Raw genomic sequence first — 19,004 nt, 5'->3', positions numbered from 1 at the left:
TGTTTCGGCTCGGTGGAAGCTGTCGTTATCCGGTGTGAGGGATCCTTACCCCTCACACCGGCGAGAAGCGGCACCTGGGAGGGCTCCGCAGGCTGGAGCGCAGGGAGGCAGCGGCGAGGGGCTGAGGCGTTTGATCCCGGTGTCAATGTCGAGCCGGCAGCGGGCTGTGAGGTCCCTCTCCCGCGCGGAGTGCAGGAAGAGCGGCTCCTCTGACGCCTGTGTTCTGGAGATGGCTTTGTCGTGTGGTGGGAAGCTGAAGCTCCACTGAAGGGAGTGCCTGCGCCACGCAGATGACAGTATGCGATAAAGCTGAGCCCGTTAAAAATGCGATTTTCTCCTCCACAGAATATACTTACTGGTGCATGCGGATCTTTCCTTTAGGGGGTAATTTTCGTAGAATCCCAGCCTGGTTTGGGTTGAAGGGACCTTAAAGCTCATCCAGTTCCAACCTCCTGCCACGGGCAGGGACCCCTTCCACTAGAGCAGGCTGCTCCAAGCCCTATGTCCAACCTGGCCTTGAGCACTGCCAGGGATGGGGCAGCCACGGCTTCTCTGGGCACCCTGTGCCAGCGCCTCAGCACCCTCACAGGGAAGAGCTTCTGCCTCAGAGCTCATCTCAGCCTCCCTTCTGTCACGTTAACGCCATTCCCCCATGTCCTGTCACTACAGGCCGCTGTCCAAAGCCCCTCTCCAGGTTTCTTGTAGCCCCTTTAGGCGCTGGGAGCTGCTCTAAGGTCTCCCTGGAGCCTTCTCTTCTCCAGGCTGAACAAGCCCAGCTCTCTCAGCCTGGCTCCATAGGAGAGGGGCTTAAATCCCCTTCTGTTTTTTGTATCTTCCCAATTTTCGGCAAGGAAAAGAACTAGACAAAGCTCAGTGAATTGTTTCTAGTTCTATCCCTGGAGACGGCTGCAGACTTATAACGTATTATTCTATTTTCTTCCCACTTGCAGCTGGAAGGTCAGAGCTGCCCAAGCCTGAAGTGTGGAGGAGAGCTTTGTGGCTGTGTGGCCCTTGTCATTTTGTCCCGTGCATGTGCCATTGCTGGCTTCCACACTGCAGATAAGCAACTGCATAGCAGACACAGCTGATGGAGGTGTTCGGGTTTCTTCACAGCAGTTCAGGCAGTGCACAGAGTGAATCATATGCAAACTTTGGGCTTACATACATGGAATGGGTATATTCTTCCCAAACAGTGCTTAGTGCCTCAATTTAATGTCTTTGTATGACAGAGATAGGGCAGGAAAGGGGGGAGAATTCCCTGTCACAACCCGATCACTGGGAAGTAGGTGCTGCAGCTGTTTCCATTCGGGATCCCTCCCATTCATGACACCTGCATCTTGTAACAACCAACCAATTCCTATCACCCAAAGCAGACAAGCAGTCAGGATGAGGTAACTAACCTGGCAGCTGGTTATACCAACTGGGAATAGTTCTGAAACTACATGAAGGCGGGATCTTAATGTGCAACATAGAAAAGGGAGTGCTTTATCTCTTTGCCACCTAATCTTTACTGTGTTTTTGAACACTATAATTAAAAGCATATATTAAATGAAGCAGAGCTCGCATAGAATGCTGCATTAACTTCACTTTATATTTGCATTGTCAATGCAGCTGGTTCATCGGAGCATACAAGAAAATGTATGTTTTAAATTAAAAAGTATAGGCATAGATACTCTAAATATGCTAGTTTGGGCTGATAAGTACCTTTCTCGACAATTATTTAGGTGCTGACAAGGCAGTTGAGGTGCAATGTGTTATGTCTCATCACTACACGGTTAAGTTTCACATGAACTCAACATTAACAGTAGGGGGTAAAGGTGAAACGCTGTAAGAGACTCATAGAAGGGTTTGGGTTGGAAAACGCTCACCCTGCCGTGGGCAGGGACACCCTCCACGGAGATGACTCCGTTCGCAGGTGTTTTCCAGCAGGTTTAGCCACGGAACACACCATCGGTCGTTTCTTTTTAGCCTGTTCACCCCAGGGTTAAAGGAAAGCAGCCGCCAGCGGTCGGTCTGCGCCGGTGGGTGGGCGGGGCTGGGCCGCCTCCCGCTTTCCTCCTGCCGCCCCGCTTCGTGCTCCTCCGGCCGGGGCTGGGCAGAGCTGGGGCGGCTTCCTGCGGGCGCGGCGGGACCCTGCCATGGGGACGTAGTGGGCCGCGGAGCCATGCGCGGCCCTGCGTTGCCCTGCAGCAAGCTGGGGACGGTAAGTCACGGCGGGACGGGTCCGGACCTTGAGACACCTCACTCGGTGGCGGCGGCTCCGCTCCCGCAGCGGACGGTCTGCGGGCTTTTCCCCCGGAGCTGCGAGGCTACAGCCCGCCGCGGAACTTTGGGGCCCGGGCTCCCTTCGGTCTTCCTGGTCCCCATCGTTCCGGGGTCCGGGTTCCGCTCCCACTGTCCGGGGGCTTTCGTTTCCCTCACGGGAGCCCTGAGCCGTGGCGGGGAGCGAGGGGAGGGCGGTGGCAGCTCCCAAGGAGCCATTATCACCTGAGGGGGGCGGTCGGGGGCGGCTGGTGCCCTGCTGTCGAGGCCGGGCCCGGCCCGCAGTGCCGGCTCTCGCCCGCCCACCGCTTGGCCGCTGGGTTCGCCGGGGCCGTTTCCGGGGTTTATCCCTGAGCCAGGAGAAAAGGCGGCTGGATTTCCAGGAATGGAGGAGCATTTCCTGGAGCGAGGCGCTGGGTTGACCCCGCCGGGGGCACGGAGCCTCCCGGGCTGGGCTGGGCTCCGTTCCCGGTGAGCGGGGGTCGGGGGCGGCTGCAGGCGGCGGGAGGACGAGCCGCCTCTGCCTCACCGGGCTCGACTTTGCCGTGGGGTTGGCTGCAGGTGCCTGCGGTTGTACCGCGGCGGACGGGACGGGCGCGTCGGTGCCACTCGAAGCAAGGGAAGTTGTGTTGCTGCTCTGCGGGCTTTTAAACAGAGGTTAGCGGGCGATACCTAAAACCCAAACCGTGGGGTTTGTTTATCCTCACCGGTAAATCGTCATTTTCCCGTGTGTCGAGCATCTTCTTTTAGATTTGACCCCTTGAACAGTGAGTTTTGCTGAAGAGCTTAGCCCCCTTTTGCATTAAATTTTAAGGAGAACAGAAAGCAAGTGCCATGAGGTATGAAATAAGTAAACCTTTTAATCCACTTGGGGGTTGTTTGACAACGTTGTGAAAACACGCCACGTGCCTGTATGTCTGCACATAATCATTGGCATTTGCTTTTGTTGTCAGCATCCCTGGTGGTATTTAGAAGGCATGTAGATGTGGTTCTGAGGGGTGCAGTTTAGTGGTGGACTTAGCAGTGTGAGGTTAGCAGTCAGACTCCATGATCTGAAATGTCTTTTCCAGCCTCAATGACTTCACAGTTCTGGGGTATCATAGGTCAAGATTTTTAAGCTGTCAGTTGTAACTCTGCAGGTGAAAAAGTTACTTGTGAAATAAATTGTGAGTTTTATGAATAACCAGTGTCAGCAGATGGGTGATAAAGCTGTGACAGTAGGGATGACATCAGCACCACGATATGGCTATAAATTCTGTTGCAGAAGTTACAAGATCAAGCTCTTTATTCCCCAATAGCTGAGCATTGTAGTAATTTGCACTTGACTGCACTGGGCTTGTAATGCTAGGTTAGTTGTTAATTTGCTGTCAGAAAATTGTGACTCGTGGCTCAAAGTTTCCTTCTTCCAGAAGTTGTATTTCTTTTTTTGCGCTTGGAAGCTTTCGGAAACCAGGTAATAAATAGCATTGCATCTAGCACTGGCAGGACAACACAACTAAACCGGTGGAGTAGGAGAAGTTTACACCTTGACTCTAATTGTGGATCATTTACCATCTTGGGACATAGGTAGGATACATAAACTGACTTGCATATGGATTTCAAAGCAGTTAGCAAACCTGGAAAGGTGGTTTAAGTGTTAAGTATAGTGGCGCATATATTTTGCGGTAATTCAGCTAGTATATGTAACAGTATTCATATTATTGGTGATAAAATGCACACAAAAAAGTATTTACTGTATCCCCCAAATTCATTATATTGTCTTCAGTTCAGTAATATGCTGGCGAAGAGTATCCATCCTTCAGTGGGATTTATGTTTCTTTTTGAGGACATTTTTCCTCTCTTATTTACATGTCATTTCAAGTTCTCAATAGCACCATACTCACTTATTACAGATAATTTTTATCTTTTCCATGAAATAATACTTTTTTTTTTAAGTGTTACCAATCTCACTCTGTTGCATGCCCTTCCATCCTCCATGTATTTTCCATATCATCCTGCGTTTTGCCCTCATGGCCTTTCCTACTCCCTTGATGCCCCCCCTTTTAGTTTTTGATTCTTTTACATTTCCACTGATTCTTCAAAATTTCCTGTCGGCTGTTTCCATGCATTTTCTTTTTTTTGTGTCTTTAACCTTATTTCCCGGTCCTTCATGTTTTTCCTGTGCACTTCCAACTTTCACAGTGAATAAAAGGGCATCTGTTTCTGCTTAGGCCCTTTTGTGCACTGTGAAAGTTGGAAGTGCACAGGGAAGTAAGTGCAGTGCTTCAAGCATTGAAGCCTTTTGAAGGTAAAGGGAGAAAATGCAATTTTGAAGTTAGAAGCTATGTTATATGAAAATTGAAAACCAAGCCACCAAGAGCATTGTAAGAAAGAACTGTTGGGCTTACGGTCCTGTGTCCTGCAGCGGCCAGCAGCATGTATCTGCCGAGGGTTTTGGAGCAGGGTGAGTGTAAAAACAATGAAAATAAAACCACTTTCCCAGCTTCCAGTGATCTGTGGCTGTAGGAATTCCCAAGTTGAAATGGTGTCTTCATATTTTGGAGCCCTGAGTGTGTTTTTTCTTCTGCTCATGAACGTAATGATTGCTTTTGGAACACAGGCAAGTTTCTGGCACCCTCAGCCCTCTGACAGGGAGTCGCACACATCAGCTGTGTGTTGGATAAAAAAGTACCTCCTTGTATGTGTTTCAGACCTTTCTCCTGCTTGTTTAATGTGATGCCTCTTAGATCTTGCATTGAGAGAGGGAGAATGTGAACTGGGATGGCTGTTCTCTTCATGGTATCCATGACTTTAGGGCCCACTATAGTATCCCCTACCAGCATTTTTAATAATTGCCTTTATGGCAGGTAGTCTGTACCACTGATCATCCTTGTTACCTTTCTCTGTATAATATGTGGGTTAATATATATTCTCAGGATTGGGGACCAGAAACATAGTCAGGATTCAGTCCTTATGGGTTAATATATTGGCATAACAACACTGTCTGTTTTGTCCTCAATTTTTTTTCTAATAATTCATTTGATTGCATTTCTGACTGTTTTCTGGGGCAGATGTTGTGTTCTCTTCCATAATTGTGTCCTCATCCCTGGATAACTGAGTGCTTCCTTTGAACCCTTGGTAACACATATCTTTCTATTGTGGTCTTGGGAACCTGACAGCAGAAAGCACATCTCAAAGCAATGTTGCTACGTTTATTAAACCAGGAGTATTTTGGTTCCAGTGAATAGGACTCCACATGACCATGACTTTCCTACTCTTTATCTCTGCTAATATGAAATACAAACTTTTAGCTTTGTATGCTGTATATGTATATATACACACATTTTGTGATGTGAAGTCCATGATCTTTACAAATAAATCTTTCTGTTATTGTTGTTTTAAAGTGAAGATTTCTAAGGCCTTTCTTCATGGTGTGAAAGCTGTTCCCAGTCTCCTGATTTTAGACAGGGCCCCTGTCCGATCTTCATAAAATGGAGGACTGTTCACAATAATAGCTCTTACATCCTTCTTTTGACCTTTCCAGGTTTTAGTGAGCAATGAGAAATAATTCCTGTAAATGTTGCTTTAATATACATTTCTTAATGTGTAAAGCAGAAGTTCTGGTTCCCTGTGCATCATTGTAGAGCAAACCAAAAAAACAATGCAAATCTCAGAACTTTTGGAGATGCCTGATGCAGTCAGGGAGCATAAGGGTAATCTTGCACCCTGATTTCTTTGGTACCTGACTATGAGCAGGATCTGTTTGAACTTCCAAGCTGGCGGATTTTTTTTTCTAATGACTCCTCAAAAAGACTAAGATAGGGCTGGTGCATAGATTACTTGTGCATTGGTGTTTACCATGCTGAACTCTTAAGCAAAGGGAAATTTCTATTAATATATGTTTGAGAAATTCTAATGACTTGTAACGTCTTTTATTTGCAGGAAGTTCTTTAGTTTAAAAATGGAAGTTGTAAACTGAATGTCTTTTCTGAGAGAAGCAGTTGAATAAGCTGTTGGTGGGGAAGCACTTTATTAAATGAGTATGTTAGGTACTGAAAAAGGAGTAAGCCTCCATCTCTGGATTTTAACAGCAGGTCTGGATTTATAAAATTGTTTTATTCTGAAATGCTTTTGTGTTAAGGATGTTTAAACTCTGGAAATTATTAATTTGGATTATTTTAAACATTAGCTTAGTGATGAGCAATACTATGTGAATTGTTTGGAATACTCATACTTGAGCAGCTGCTCCAGCAAGTATTACCTTCCTGTGAGTTCAAGTGAACAGGCACTGGGGTTTCCAGGTGCTGGGGAGGGTGGGGGCAGGAGTCACTTCTCACCTGTTGAATCCCTCCCTTCCCAGTCACTTTGCTTTCTGTGACTGGCCTTCCTCCACTCTGGACACCTCTAAGCATCCACCAGCTTTCTAGGAGAAGGGAGTCTTGCTCCTAACATGACCCTCTCCATCTTCTTTCCTGTCATACTGTCATACCTGTGTGTCACTGTACCTGCTTCCTCTGCCCTTTTACCTGAGGGTGGGGAGACTTGTAGGTTGCAGCCAGGCTACAGCTCTGCATGGGGAGGGCAGAGCAGATGATACAGAGCTGCAGCATTCCATGCTGAGTGATTTGGTATTTCCTAGCCTTGAGGGCACTGGCAGATAATAAGGTAACTCTGATATGCTGCACTTCCCTGTCCTTGTCCCTCTGTTTCAGATACTGTGCTGCCTTGGAGTGAGTCCAGAGGAGGCCACAAAGATGATCAGAGGGCAGGAGCATCTCTCCTATTGAGCCAGGCTGAGTTGGGATTGTTAAGCCTGGAGAAGAGAAGGCTCAGGGGAGACCTTGTAACAGTCTTCCAATACCAAAAAAGGGCCTAGAAAAAATGTGGAGAGGGACTTTTTACAAGGGCATGTAGTGATAGGACAAGGGGGAATGGCTTTAACCTGACAGAGGGGAGACAGAGATTATATATAACAAGTTCTTCCCTGTGAGGATGCTGAGGCACTGGCACAGGCTGCCCAGAGAAGTTGTGGCTGCCCCATCCCTGGCAGTGTTCAAGGCCGGGTTGTATGGGGCTTGGAGCAACCTGCTCTAGTGGAAGGTGTCCCTACCTGTGACAGGGGCTTGGAACTGGATAAGCTTTAAGGTCCCTTCCAACCGAAACCAGTCTGGGATTTTAAGATTCTTTTTCCTTGGCCTTAGAACAGTGTTCTCAAGTTCTCTCCTTATTTCCACCCTGCCTTCCTAATCTTCCTTGCATCTTGCTACATTCTTCACTTTTATATTTCCTGTTCCTTCCTTTTTTTTGCCTTACTCTGTAGAGTTGTCACCTCACAGTTCTCTGGTCTGGTGAGCAAGCAAGGGTGTGAATTGTAGCGGTGGCAGTAATTCAAGGATATTTGAGGTTGAAGATGCTGCAGAGGATCCAAAGTCCTGTCTCAGCTGTCAAAACCTTCCATAGAAGAGCTACTGGGCTTGTGCAGTGTTGTGGGTTTTTTCACTGTAGCTGTCCAACATTAAGTGCTCTCATGAGACATGAGCAGGAGCTATGGTTCCCTCACATGTGAGGGGACATAGCTGTTACCCTGAGGGGCATAATGATTTAGGGAAGCAGCATTCTGGTTTTGTTGTGTTTATTTCAGCAGCAATTGCAGAAGTAAAACCTAGAGTTTCTGCTTACTCTTCTTTCTCCTGGGTGCTCTCGGCTCACTAAGAATGTGAGTCACTGGTGTGCATGATGTGGTTTGGTGGTTTGAGTTACCATTCAGCTGACGCATGCTGTCCACTCTTGTATGCAGCATTGGTTAGTGGCTACTCGTTCTTTCTCCTGGCAAGTGAAAATGGAGCATGCTGTAAATCTGACAATGGAAAACCATTTTCAGTTGTAGCAATCTCTGAACTTTGCCTTGGTGAGCTCTTACCTATGACTTGAGGCTTCAGTGCTTTGTAAATGGAGCTGTATCTAGCTGGTGACCAGTCACCAGTGGTGTTCCTTGGGGTTCAATTTTAGGGCCAGTTCTGTTCAATATGTTTATCAATGATGTGGATGCAGGAGATGAATGCACCATAAGCAAGGTTGCTGATGATACCAAACTGGCAGGTCCTATTGACTGTCTTGAGGGACAGGAGGCCTTGCAGAGGGATCTAGCTAGGCTGGAGCACTGGGCAATGATTAATGGGATGCAGTTTAACAAGTGGAAATGCCGGATGCTGCAGCTGGGACAGTAGCACTGGGCACAAGTACAAACTGAGAGAGGGGTGGCTGGAAATAGCCCTGCAGGAAGGGCCTGGGGGTGCTGGTTGGCAGCAGCTCAGTAGGAGCCAGCGGTGTGCCCAGGCAGCCCGCAGTGCAAACCCCATCCTCGTGCATCAAACCCAGCACAGCCACAGGTCAAGAGAGGTGCTTGTCCCACTGTTTTCAGTATTGGTGTGGCCTCACCTTGAGTGTGGTTCTGGGCCCCACTGTTTAAGAAGGATATGAAGGTCCTTGAATGGATCCAGAGGAGGGCACCAAAGCTGGTGACAGAGCTGGAAGGCAAGGCCTGTGAGGAGGGCTGAGTGTTTTGGGCTCGTCTGGTTTGGAGAGAATATGCTTTAATTTTTGGTCAGCTCAGAATAGGTCAGGCATTTGGACTAGGTGATCACTGGAGGGTCGTTCCAACTGAAATAGTCTAGTCTATTAGTCTATTCAAGTTTAATGTATTTCCTGATTTTCATGAAGTGTGTCCTCGGTGTAAATCCACTGCTGCTGGATGGCCTGGGGAGCTGCTGAAGATGGTGGTGGGGTTTTTTTCTGCTATGGGAATACATTTTTCTGGAAGGCCAAGTCTTTGGTTTGTGAGTCACTTGTGGTCTGTGGCTCTCCGATTGTCATCAGTAATAATGTGTTAACTCTGGGTTGATTACACTTGCTTTCACTTAATCTGAAAAATTTAAAACACCTTTCCTGGTTTCTTTTGGGTTTTAAGGTGTATTTGACCAATTTTCTGTGGTTTTGGCTTAGTCTTTGATGCTTTTCTGTTATTTCTATTAAGGACTTGTCTGACTTACAGGCCTGCTGTATATATTGCCATGTTGGGGATTAATCATCGGCTAGAGAATCAGGATTCTTGCTGTTAAACCATCTGTGTGAATGATCTTTTACCCATTTTCTTGCAGTCAAGTCAATCTGTAGGACTGTCAGTTGCTGAAATGAGTTTTATTTCTGCTGGGTTGTTGTTGGAGTGCTTACATTTTATCCTGTGGTCAGATAATTAAGTCTGGAACAGTGGTATTTAAATATGTGGTTTTGTTTTTCTTGTTCACCATTTTAGCATCTGTCTATTGAATATGTCTTTGTATGACAGAGCTCTCTGAAAAACAGGGTTTTTGCTTTGTCAGAGTTGCAAACTCCTATCTTGCTTGAGGTTTTGAGTTGCTTTCATGTATGTACCTTTCTCTCCAAGGCTTTAATTTTGAGAGAGCAACAGGACAGCGTGGAGCTGTCATAGTTGTCTCATTTTGCATATCCTTTCTTAAGCTTGCAACCACAAAATTGATATCAACACTGTGGTTTGCCCTTATTGCTTTACTTTGCTTTTGCTGTAACTCTCCTACCTGAAAATGCAAAAAGGAACCAAACTCTGAAGCTATGCCTGTACAGGCATCTTATCTCGTCCACAAGAGCAAGCTGGGAAAACATTACAATGTAGGGAAGCTGGTGTAGTAAAACTCAGTGTGAGATCATGCAGACAGGCAGGGTGGTGTTTATTTGCAAAAACATGACTTGATTTTCATGAATTCACTCAATCTAATGCACAGACTACACCAGTACACACTCTCCATGACATACTCAGAAGTACCAACAGGTATATGGCCAGATGATATGGCCAGGATCACATGTGTGCAGCGCAGATGGCAAGGGATGCTGTGGTGGCTTGATAGTGCTGCTGGGGTTCTTCATGGCACTACAGACTAGTTTTTGGACAACTCCATCATACTCTTTGGGAGTCATAAGCTGGAATGGGATGGGCCTTTGCCATAGAAACTGGCTGGCTTCAGGTTCCATATATCTTGGGCCAAGTTGTTTCCTGGCTTTGTTTTTTTAACTTATTTTTTTATTATTGTATGGGTTTTTTTTCCTTTTCTTAATGTGTTTTGAAATAGATGATGAGGATCTTTTCTGTTGGGCCAACAGGCAAAGGAATCATGTTCGTGATCTGCTGCAGTCTCGTGACCATCCTCCTGGTGCCTCTTTTGCTGATGAATCATCTACACTGTCCTCTCACCAGTGAGAGCTTTTGGCCACAACATAAACAGCACATATCTCAATTTCAGTGCTGGGAATAGTGTTCTGAAAACAATGGCCAGGAAAATGGTGTTCTTCGTTATCAGTGCAGGCTGCTCTTTTAACCCTTTGTTTTGCTGTTCCTTCCCATGTGTGTGTACACATGCTCCCTTACAATCATACGGCAATCATGCTAGTCTTACTATTCCTGTTAACATTCTTGACAACTGCCATCTTAAAAATTAAGAATAGCAAATAAATCCTAAAGGAATAATTGAAAAAGAAAAAAGGGAACAAGTGCACATTTTTATGACAGACTCTTCAGACTGAATGTTAGTGGCTGCAGTTTAAGATAAGGAAGAATGTACGTTTGTCAGGGGGAGAGTTGAAAACCTAACTTTCCCATGTTTCTAGGGCTTGCTTGCTCAGGAGAAGTTCTGGAAGTTTTTCTGGACTTTGCATGCAGTGAGATCCTTCTCCGCTTTCTTATTCCAGACTTCCCATCTGGTTTATTTATTCAGTAGAACTGCAAGTGCTGGACGTGTTCTTCTCTCTGTTTCTGGATGGGCAGTCTTACTGCCTCCATTAATAGAAACACTTCTGTGCTCTTGAGTAACTTTCTTGGAAGCTGCAGCATTTTCAAGGCATTCCATCTATAAATTGCACATCATAAAAAAGCATTTGCTTTATATACAACCAGTTAGTCATAGAGACCATTGTATGGAGTATTAATAACACAAATGTCAGGCATGAGGGTTTTTTGGTTGTCTTTTTTTCCTAATACCAGAATTTGTCAAGTCAATTGAACTTGCTTTTGTAACAATATTTTAGTGCTGAAGTCAGCTGTGCAGTCTGCAAGGGGATATGATGTTTTCTCTCTTCCTTTCCCTCTCCTTCTTTCTCCCTCTGTATTTACAGGTTATCCTAACATTTGTCTGCATGTTGACGAAGGAATCTGTAGAAATCTCTCCAGTATCATATACACTTCAAGTCCATCAGATACCTTTGGATGGAAGAGACCCGTCTAGCTCCTTGAGTGAAAAAAGGCAGATGCAGTGTCAACTGGGACAATATCTACATCCCAGAGAGACCCACTGCTGCATGAGGTGCCATGCAGGTATGTAGAAAAGGACAGTAATAGCGACCTTCACCTTACAGCATTTCCCCGCACACTCAAACTGTCTCTGTCCTACAGCTACATCAGTGCTCTCTTTACTTGGCATGTGTCCCTACCCAGATCAGCTATTACTCCTGATCTTTTTTTTTTTTGAGGGGTATGTCCTTCACAGTGGTGAGAGGAAGCATACTCTGTCAGAGCTCTGCTAAGTGATTTTACTGCAGGTACCTACAAGGCAAAAGACTGTGATCGGCCTGACCAGGCACCCGTCTGTCTTCCTTGTGCTAATGGCACATTCACAGCTGTGGATAACACCATGTCGAAATGCTTCCAGTGCACACGTTGCCGTACAGGTGAGCTACCTATAGAACTGAGGAAAAGGGGTGATAGTTGGCAAGTGGGGGTTTGAGGGGATGGCAAGGTGAGAAAGGAAGCTTGGAAAAATGAACAATTGATTGCGCAGAAGGATGGTGTATGGGAAGAGACTGAGGACAGCAGGAATAAGAGTTGCTGAATGTCTACAGCCTGAGATATAGTCTGCAGGCCTTTTTGGCCTTTCCTGGGAAGATTAGGGGATCATGATGCCTCCAATCGTAATAGTGCTTTCACCTGAAAGTGAAAGAAGAGATTGGAAGAATCACTTCTCCTTTCTTTCCTCAGAATTCCAGCAGATAGTAGAGACTCCATGCACCCCAAAGCAAGATACCGTATGTGGCTGTCGGAAGAACCAGTACCAGATTGGCCTGGCCGATCTCTTCCAGTGTAGGAACTGCAGCTCATGTGTCCATGGGACTATTACTGGCTGTGAGTATGGCATGGACATGGTTCCAGTACAGTCATACTGTTCTAGGGTAGACATGAACAGCCCTCTGTTTACTTTCCGACGTGCTTCAGCGCCTTGCGCTGAAGTGATTGTTTATCAGCTCTCGGTTTTGCCTGCCCCATTTCCCCAGGAAGACTGGCAATTTTTGCCTGCCTTGGTATCAATCCCTGTTTTCTGTCACAGTTTCTATCTTCCTTCCGTGAGTGGCTTCTTGATTTTTGGCTGTATGAGGAGATACTCTTTACTCAATTCTGGTACCTCTGCCTTGCATGTACTGCATGTCTTTATGCTCTAGAGCAGATGTCATGAGATCAAGAAAGCTCAGGTAATTCTGAACTATACACCAAGTGGCATCAGGCATGACATGGGAATGGTGCAGGTGTCTGGGAGAAGTACCTGTGTTAGCTGTCTTAGGCTGCCTCATCTCCATTCAGGAATCGGATCTTGACCAGATACTGCTTACTGCCCTCCACTTCAAGCTATAGTCTTGTTCTGTTCATGAGCCATACATTGTCCTCAAGCTATCTCCTCTTCTTTGCAAATTCTGCTTCCCCTGACACCTTTCCTGTCTTGTAGCCTGTGTAGTGTGAGGTTTGCTGTCCCAGTGATGCATGTGTTCTTTCTGGTGCTGGGTAATCTTCGTCAGTTTCCAAACTTATACTTACCCTCAAGGGTCATCATCATACGCTGGCCTTGAGCATTTTCCTTTCCTCTTGGCTGATGTAGAACTGTTTTAGTCCTGTCCCTCACTTGTCACAGAATGCATGCTGCTTGTTCTAGTATCTTTTCCCCTCCTGCAAGTTTGCATCCTTCCATCACTATTCTTGTCTGCTCCTCCCTATGCTTGTTTTACTCAGTCTCCATACTGTGACTTGCTTAGAAGCAATACATCTTTGATTTCTTACCGCTGCCAGTCACAACATAGCAGATCACGGGAGTGAATGTGTCCCATGGCTGGAAGTGATTTCTCCTTGCCCTGAACTGACTTCCTCACCAGCCCCAGCTGCTAGGGGACCACTTCTCCCTCATCTTTGCCTGACTAATGCAATTTCTTCTTCCTGTCATGCTTGAACTTGAGTGGCTTCTCCTGCTTTTGCACTGGAACTGTCACTATCCTTTAGACCAGTTTCAGCTGCACTGTAATTTTAGTCCCTTTCCCTGCCTACCAGGACAGTGGTACCCTTATTTGTTATTATTTTTATCCTTCCCCAACCCTGTTCTCAAATGTAGACAAAGTTGTTCTTTCTGTTCTTCAGAGGCAATTCTTCAGACTCTGAGGGAAAATCTCCCACCCATCTTGGAGTAGATTTTTCTCCTTTTGTTTTCTTCTCTGTCCAGATCATGGCAATGTTTCCTTCTTTTCTCTACAGGTACAAAGAACAAAGATGCAGTTTGCAGGTGCAAGCCTGGATTCTTCCTGACACTTCGTAATGTTTGCAAGCCTTGCACCAGGTGAGCTTTTTTCTCTATATGCCCATGTACTGAAGGGGGCATACCCTTCATAGGAGAGACAGCAGACATGACCCCCCTGGTGTGGTTTAAGCCCAGCTGGTAACTTAGCACCACACAGCTGCACGCTCACTTCTCCCCTTCTTTCCTCCCCCTCCCCCTGCTCCCAGAGGGACTGGGAGCAGAATGGAAAGAATGTAGATCCCACAGGTTGAGATAAGAACAGTCCAGTAACTAAGGTATAACATAAAACTGTTACCACCAATAATAATAATAATAATAAGGGAGATAACAAGGGGAGAGAATATGAAACTAAAAAGGGAAGGGGAAAAAACTGTCAATAAACACAAGTGATGCACAACAGAATTGCTCACCACCTCTTGATTGATACCCAGGCTGATCTGAGCAGTGATCTGGGCCTTCCGAGTGATTCCCCCCAGTTTATATAGTGGGCATGATGTGCTGTGGTATGGAATACCCCTTTGGCTAGTTTGGGTCAGGTGTCCTGTCTCTGCTTCCTCCCAGCTTCCTGTGCCCCTCCTCACTGGCAGAGCATGAGTCTGAAAAGTCCTTGATCAGGGTAAGCAATAATGAGCAACAACTGGAACATGGGTGTGTTACCAGCGTTGTTCTGAGGCTAAAGCCAAAACACAGCACTGCACCAGCTACTGGGAAAGAGAAAAATTACTGTTACAGCTGAACCCAGGACAGCCCCACAGGAAGAAATTTTTCTCAAGGCTCTGTCCATCTCAACATAACTTTATAACATTCTGCTTTTCTGGGGCAATTAGGTCTTCTCCTCTGTGATCCTCAGTCTTCTCTTAGTAGGCACTGGCCCAGTAACAACCCAGAGTCACTAGTCACGCTCCACTGCTCTGCTTTGTAGGCTCATCTTAACTTGTCTGTTACTTAGGATAGTTGCAAATGGCTGGTGTTTCATTTCATGCATGCTCACCTCTGATTTGCCCTTTCAGCTGCATTGGTGAAGAATGCTTGCTGTGTCATAGCCCAGTGACTGCTTCACCAACTTCAACTGGGCTGAGTGAGTACTGGGGGAACTATGGGGCAGTGGTATCTTTTCAGTGCAGGCTTTTGTTCTGTTAATGCCTTTTATAAAATCTTTTTTCCATTCTCTCAAACTGTTCTTTTTCTCACTACTACTTATACATCTTCACTTGCTGTTCTTCCTCTAGCACTTGCCTCCTTCTTTCTCAGTCACTCACTAATTTGCTGTCTTCTTTTGTCCAGATGGGAGCCTTGTCCTTGGCATCATCGTTGCAATATTTGGAGTTATTTTCATCCTCTACATTGTAAAAAAAGTAGTGAAGCTCATCCAGAAAAAGAGGATAACATCATCTTCCTACTCCTGTGGAGAGTCCAGCATACGTGGTGATGTTATTTGGGATCGACATCATTCTCTGTGTGTTTGTGTATGCACAAGTGTGAGGGAGGGCAAAAAGTGGTATCCCGTTGCTCTGCTTTGCTGCAAGGGCAAAGGAATGTGAGAACTTGACAGCTAAGGTTTTTGGAGCAGTAGTTTTTGCAGTTCTGCATCCATGCCCATAGCTGTGACTGGAAGTGCATGTGAGCTTATTGCTGGAAGATGTGTGTTTTGCTAGAAAACCTTTTTGCGGGCACGACTGTGAATAGCTGCTTTCCTGTTTTTTCTGGGATGAGAGGAAATTAAAATAATGTTTGCTTTCTCTTTGCTTTTCTTTAAAGTCCCTTTGCCGCAGACAACCAAGGAGCTAGTATCCGAGGTGAGCAAGATGACGGGTGTAAGAGCTCTCCTTCTGCTCTCAATTATGTTAGCCTGGGATCCAGAGTAACAATTTTCCCCATGGGGCTGTTTTTTTCAAATGAGCTGAGTAATAGGGCTGTTAAATTCAGAAGTTTTTTTGAGGGTGGAGCCAGTAACATTTTACTTCTCCTCTTCTAGAGGATGCTTTTCAAACTCCTGCCTTCTTGCCTTTTTCTTTCTTTATGCATTTTTTTTTTTTCAGATAGCTGGTCCTTAATCCCTTTTTCTACCTATACACCCCAAGCTTGGAGGATTTAACTAATTTTACTTCACTTCAGATCTTGATCCTACAAACCAGTGTTGAATCACAGTGTTCTCTCAGGTGCATTGTTGTTCTGCAAGTAAGCAGTAGTTGAGGTGGGGTTTTCACAGCCTTACAGGCTGATAGGGACAGTGGCATGTGGAGATCCTAAAATGGTGGTGATTTTGGATACCAGCTTTACCAGGTTTTGTAAAGAAATAATTTCTTCTGGACTACATTTTTTTGATGCCAGGAGGGAGTTAAACTCCTTGGGTTCTGCTGGAAGGAAATGTTTGGTGCCTTCTGCTCAGAACAGGTATATAGGAAGAATTAAAACCTTAGCACCTGCTCCCCCCCTATCTTGGATAAATGTTAATCTATAAAGCTAGTGGCTCCTTGCAGGAGACAGGTGTATTGTCCTGCTGCAGGTGATTCAGGACTAAGAAAATGTGTCTTTCAGGTTGAGGTAAAAAGAGGTGAACTTTCCATCCTTCTTCCTGAGCCCCAGAAAGAAACAGAATTGTTGGTGAATGCAACACCACCACCTGCACCTCTGCCACAAAGCCCACATGAGTTCCCAGACTGTGTCAGACCTGCCAGGAAGAGACAGCTTCCAGACAGTAAGTGAAACTCCCTCATCCTTCCCTCCTTCCCCAGGCAAATGAGAACCTGGTTATGCAGATGCAGCTTAGGAGGATGTTGGACAGACCTTACCCAGTGTATATGGCCTGTGTCTATACTTAATGCATGGCCCAAAGGCAGTACAAAGCCAGAAGCACACCCAGAGCCTGTGAGGCTGTATATGCTAAATATCTATGCTAGGTTTTTCTGTTGTCCTTTTTCCCTACCAGCAAAATGGATTGTCATATGTAGTGACATGCTGTCAGTCTTAATAGCTCTGGAATGGTGACACAGAGCATTTTGGTTTTGCTGTAATGTGTGGTAGCAAGGCCTTAACATGTATGCTCAACTTTGCTCATAACTTTACACAAGAGCATGTGGAAGCATTCACTTTGCTTTTTGAGGCATAAGAGCAAATCCGTGTGACTGTAGAAGAAATGAACAGGAGTGGGCAGTGCATGATCCCAAGGCACCATTCAGCCCTGGATTTACTCACATTCTCCTTGAGGCTGCAGAATCCTGTTTCTCATGCTATTTATTCTCTTTTCACAGGCCCTTCTATTCTCTACACTGTGGTGGATCATGTACCGCCATCTCGGTGGAAAGAATTTGTGAGGCGTCTGGGCCTGAGCGACCATGATCTAGAGCGAATTGAGATGGAGCATCGGTGTTTCAGAGATGCCCAGTATGAAATGCTTAGACAGTGGAAACTGCAGATGAGCCATGCTGCAACTGTGGAGCACATCAGCTGTGTTCTCAACCAGATGGAGCTGAGTGGCTGCAGTGAAGCCATTCAGGAGGCTTTGCTAAACCAGAGTTCTCAACCTTGCAGCTTCCACATCCATCATTAGTCTTATTTCTGCTTCAGCTGCCCTGGCTGAGGCTGTTAAAAGATGATCATAAGTCCCTCCCTTTCCTGTCTTCCTTTTCTCATACCTCCCTGTCTTTCTGACACTCATCTGCATTTGTTGGGAACAGTAGCACATTATGCTGGAGGAAGGCTGAGGTTTGCTTCTCAGCCACCATATATTCAGTGCCTTTAAGCCAAGACAGACCAGAGTGACTTAGATGTTCTATGGACTAGTTGTTTCTGAAATAGGTGCTCCATGCAGCATATGTGGTAGGTGAACTTGTAGGGTGTCTTGGTTAAGCTGGCTGGTCAGATGGTAAAGTACTTAACTTTTTGCAGATCTGTGTTTCTGCAAGATCAGACAATTGAACTGGCTCACATTGCAGCCCTTGAATTGCTAAATCTGACTCAGGGGAGTGGAGGGAGGTTCTGCCTTTCTGAGACTAGGAGAGGACTGCCCCCTTTCGGCATCAACTGGTTATCCCTGTGGCAAAAGAGGCATGGAGATTCAGAAGTGGTGGCTGTGAGAAACGGGAGGACGTTACCCTTTGCACACCCCCATTTTCCTCAGGTTCAAGTGGAACAAGGATTCTGAGGCAGTGAGTCAGATGAGAAGGTCGGTGCTTTTTTGTCAAGTTTTTATTTTCCTATACCTAGAAGCCATGTAAGATAGCATTAACAAAACACCAACTTATGCGTTTGTCCAGGTGCAGAAAAGGAAGTAATGTGTGCATCTCTCTGGGTGAGAAGGTACCTATGTACCTGGTAGCATGAGCACCTGTGCGCATCTGTGCTTGCACACAAGTTGGTAGGCTTGTGTCTACCTGCTGATCTCTCTCTGAATGATTTGCTGGATCTGATCTAACTGCAAATGGGACTGTGTATGTGTACATATATAAATATATATATAGATAGATAGATATAGATAGATATGTGGGTTTTTTTTAGCAACTGTTGAATGATTTCACACTACTTCCTGGGCTGCACTCTGTGATTGCTGCCTGGGTGCAAGAGCTGTTTGGTACCATCTCCCTGCTCGCACCATCATTTTCTCATGAGTATTACACTGGGTGAAGTGTAAACAGCAAAAATCAATTAGTCTGCATCAGGTGCAGGCTGATTTGTAATGTGGACTGGTTTTAGTCTCTCATCCCTTGGCCGGAGAGATACTTTCTACTGTAAATACACTAAGTGCTCCGAATTAAAATGCATATTTTTACCTCTGCTTCTTTTCTGGTTTCTCCATATCAACTTCTGTGATGGGGGGGGGGGGGGGGCAGAGAAAGGGGAATAACTTCCAGAAGTTGCCAGAGTGGGTGGCTTGATGGTCTGATTTAAAAATCAAACCAAAACCCAAAACAAGAAAGGGTTTATGAACCCCTGTATGTAAAGCTTAGCTGCCCACAAGTCACAGGAAGCTGACTGAGGGCAGGAATTAGGACTGAGCTTAAACTGGGCTGCAGGTCTTCTCAGATATCCAAGAGTCAGAGGGGAAGCTGGCATATTTAAAGTGACTTTTTTAAACAATATGCAATGAGTCATTTTGATTTGTATTTGGCTTTTTAAAGAGGAAATATCTTAAAGTAGCAGATTAAA

The 19,004-nt window shown here is 45.7% G+C and overlaps 1 protein-coding gene across 3 annotated transcripts; it reads left to right on the top strand.

Moving 5' to 3' along the window:
- The first annotated feature begins 2,024 nt into the window (after positions 1-2,024).
- Positions 2,025-18,627, top strand: LOC136012983 (tumor necrosis factor receptor superfamily member 1A-like). 3 transcript variants are annotated; one of them, XM_065676140.1, is made up of 10 exons: positions 2,025-2,203; positions 11,425-11,623; positions 11,848-11,976; positions 12,284-12,427; positions 13,817-13,898; positions 14,870-14,937; positions 15,144-15,284; positions 15,618-15,655; positions 16,398-16,557; positions 17,111-18,627. In XM_065676140.1, exons 1-10 carry the CDS (start codon positions 2,165-2,167, stop codon positions 17,407-17,409), a joined length of 1,299 nt encoding a protein of 432 aa, XP_065532212.1. In that variant the 5' UTR covers positions 2,025-2,164; the 3' UTR covers positions 17,410-18,627. The 3 variants fall into 3 exon arrangements, with proteins under 3 accessions (XP_065532212.1, XP_065532213.1, XP_065532211.1); XM_065676141.1 differs by lacking the exon at positions 2,025-2,203 and adding an exon at positions 2,609-2,733; XM_065676139.1 differs by lacking the exon at positions 2,025-2,203 and having other exon boundaries at positions 9,552-11,623.
- The last annotated feature ends 377 nt before the right edge of the window (positions 18,628-19,004 follow it).

Source organism: Lathamus discolor, chromosome 4, assembly GCF_037157495.1.
Source record: "Lathamus discolor isolate bLatDis1 chromosome 4, bLatDis1.hap1, whole genome shotgun sequence".
NCBI classification, from domain to species: Eukaryota; Metazoa; Chordata; class Aves; order Psittaciformes; family Psittacidae; genus Lathamus; species Lathamus discolor.
This window is presented reverse-complemented; position numbering and strand designations above follow the sequence as displayed.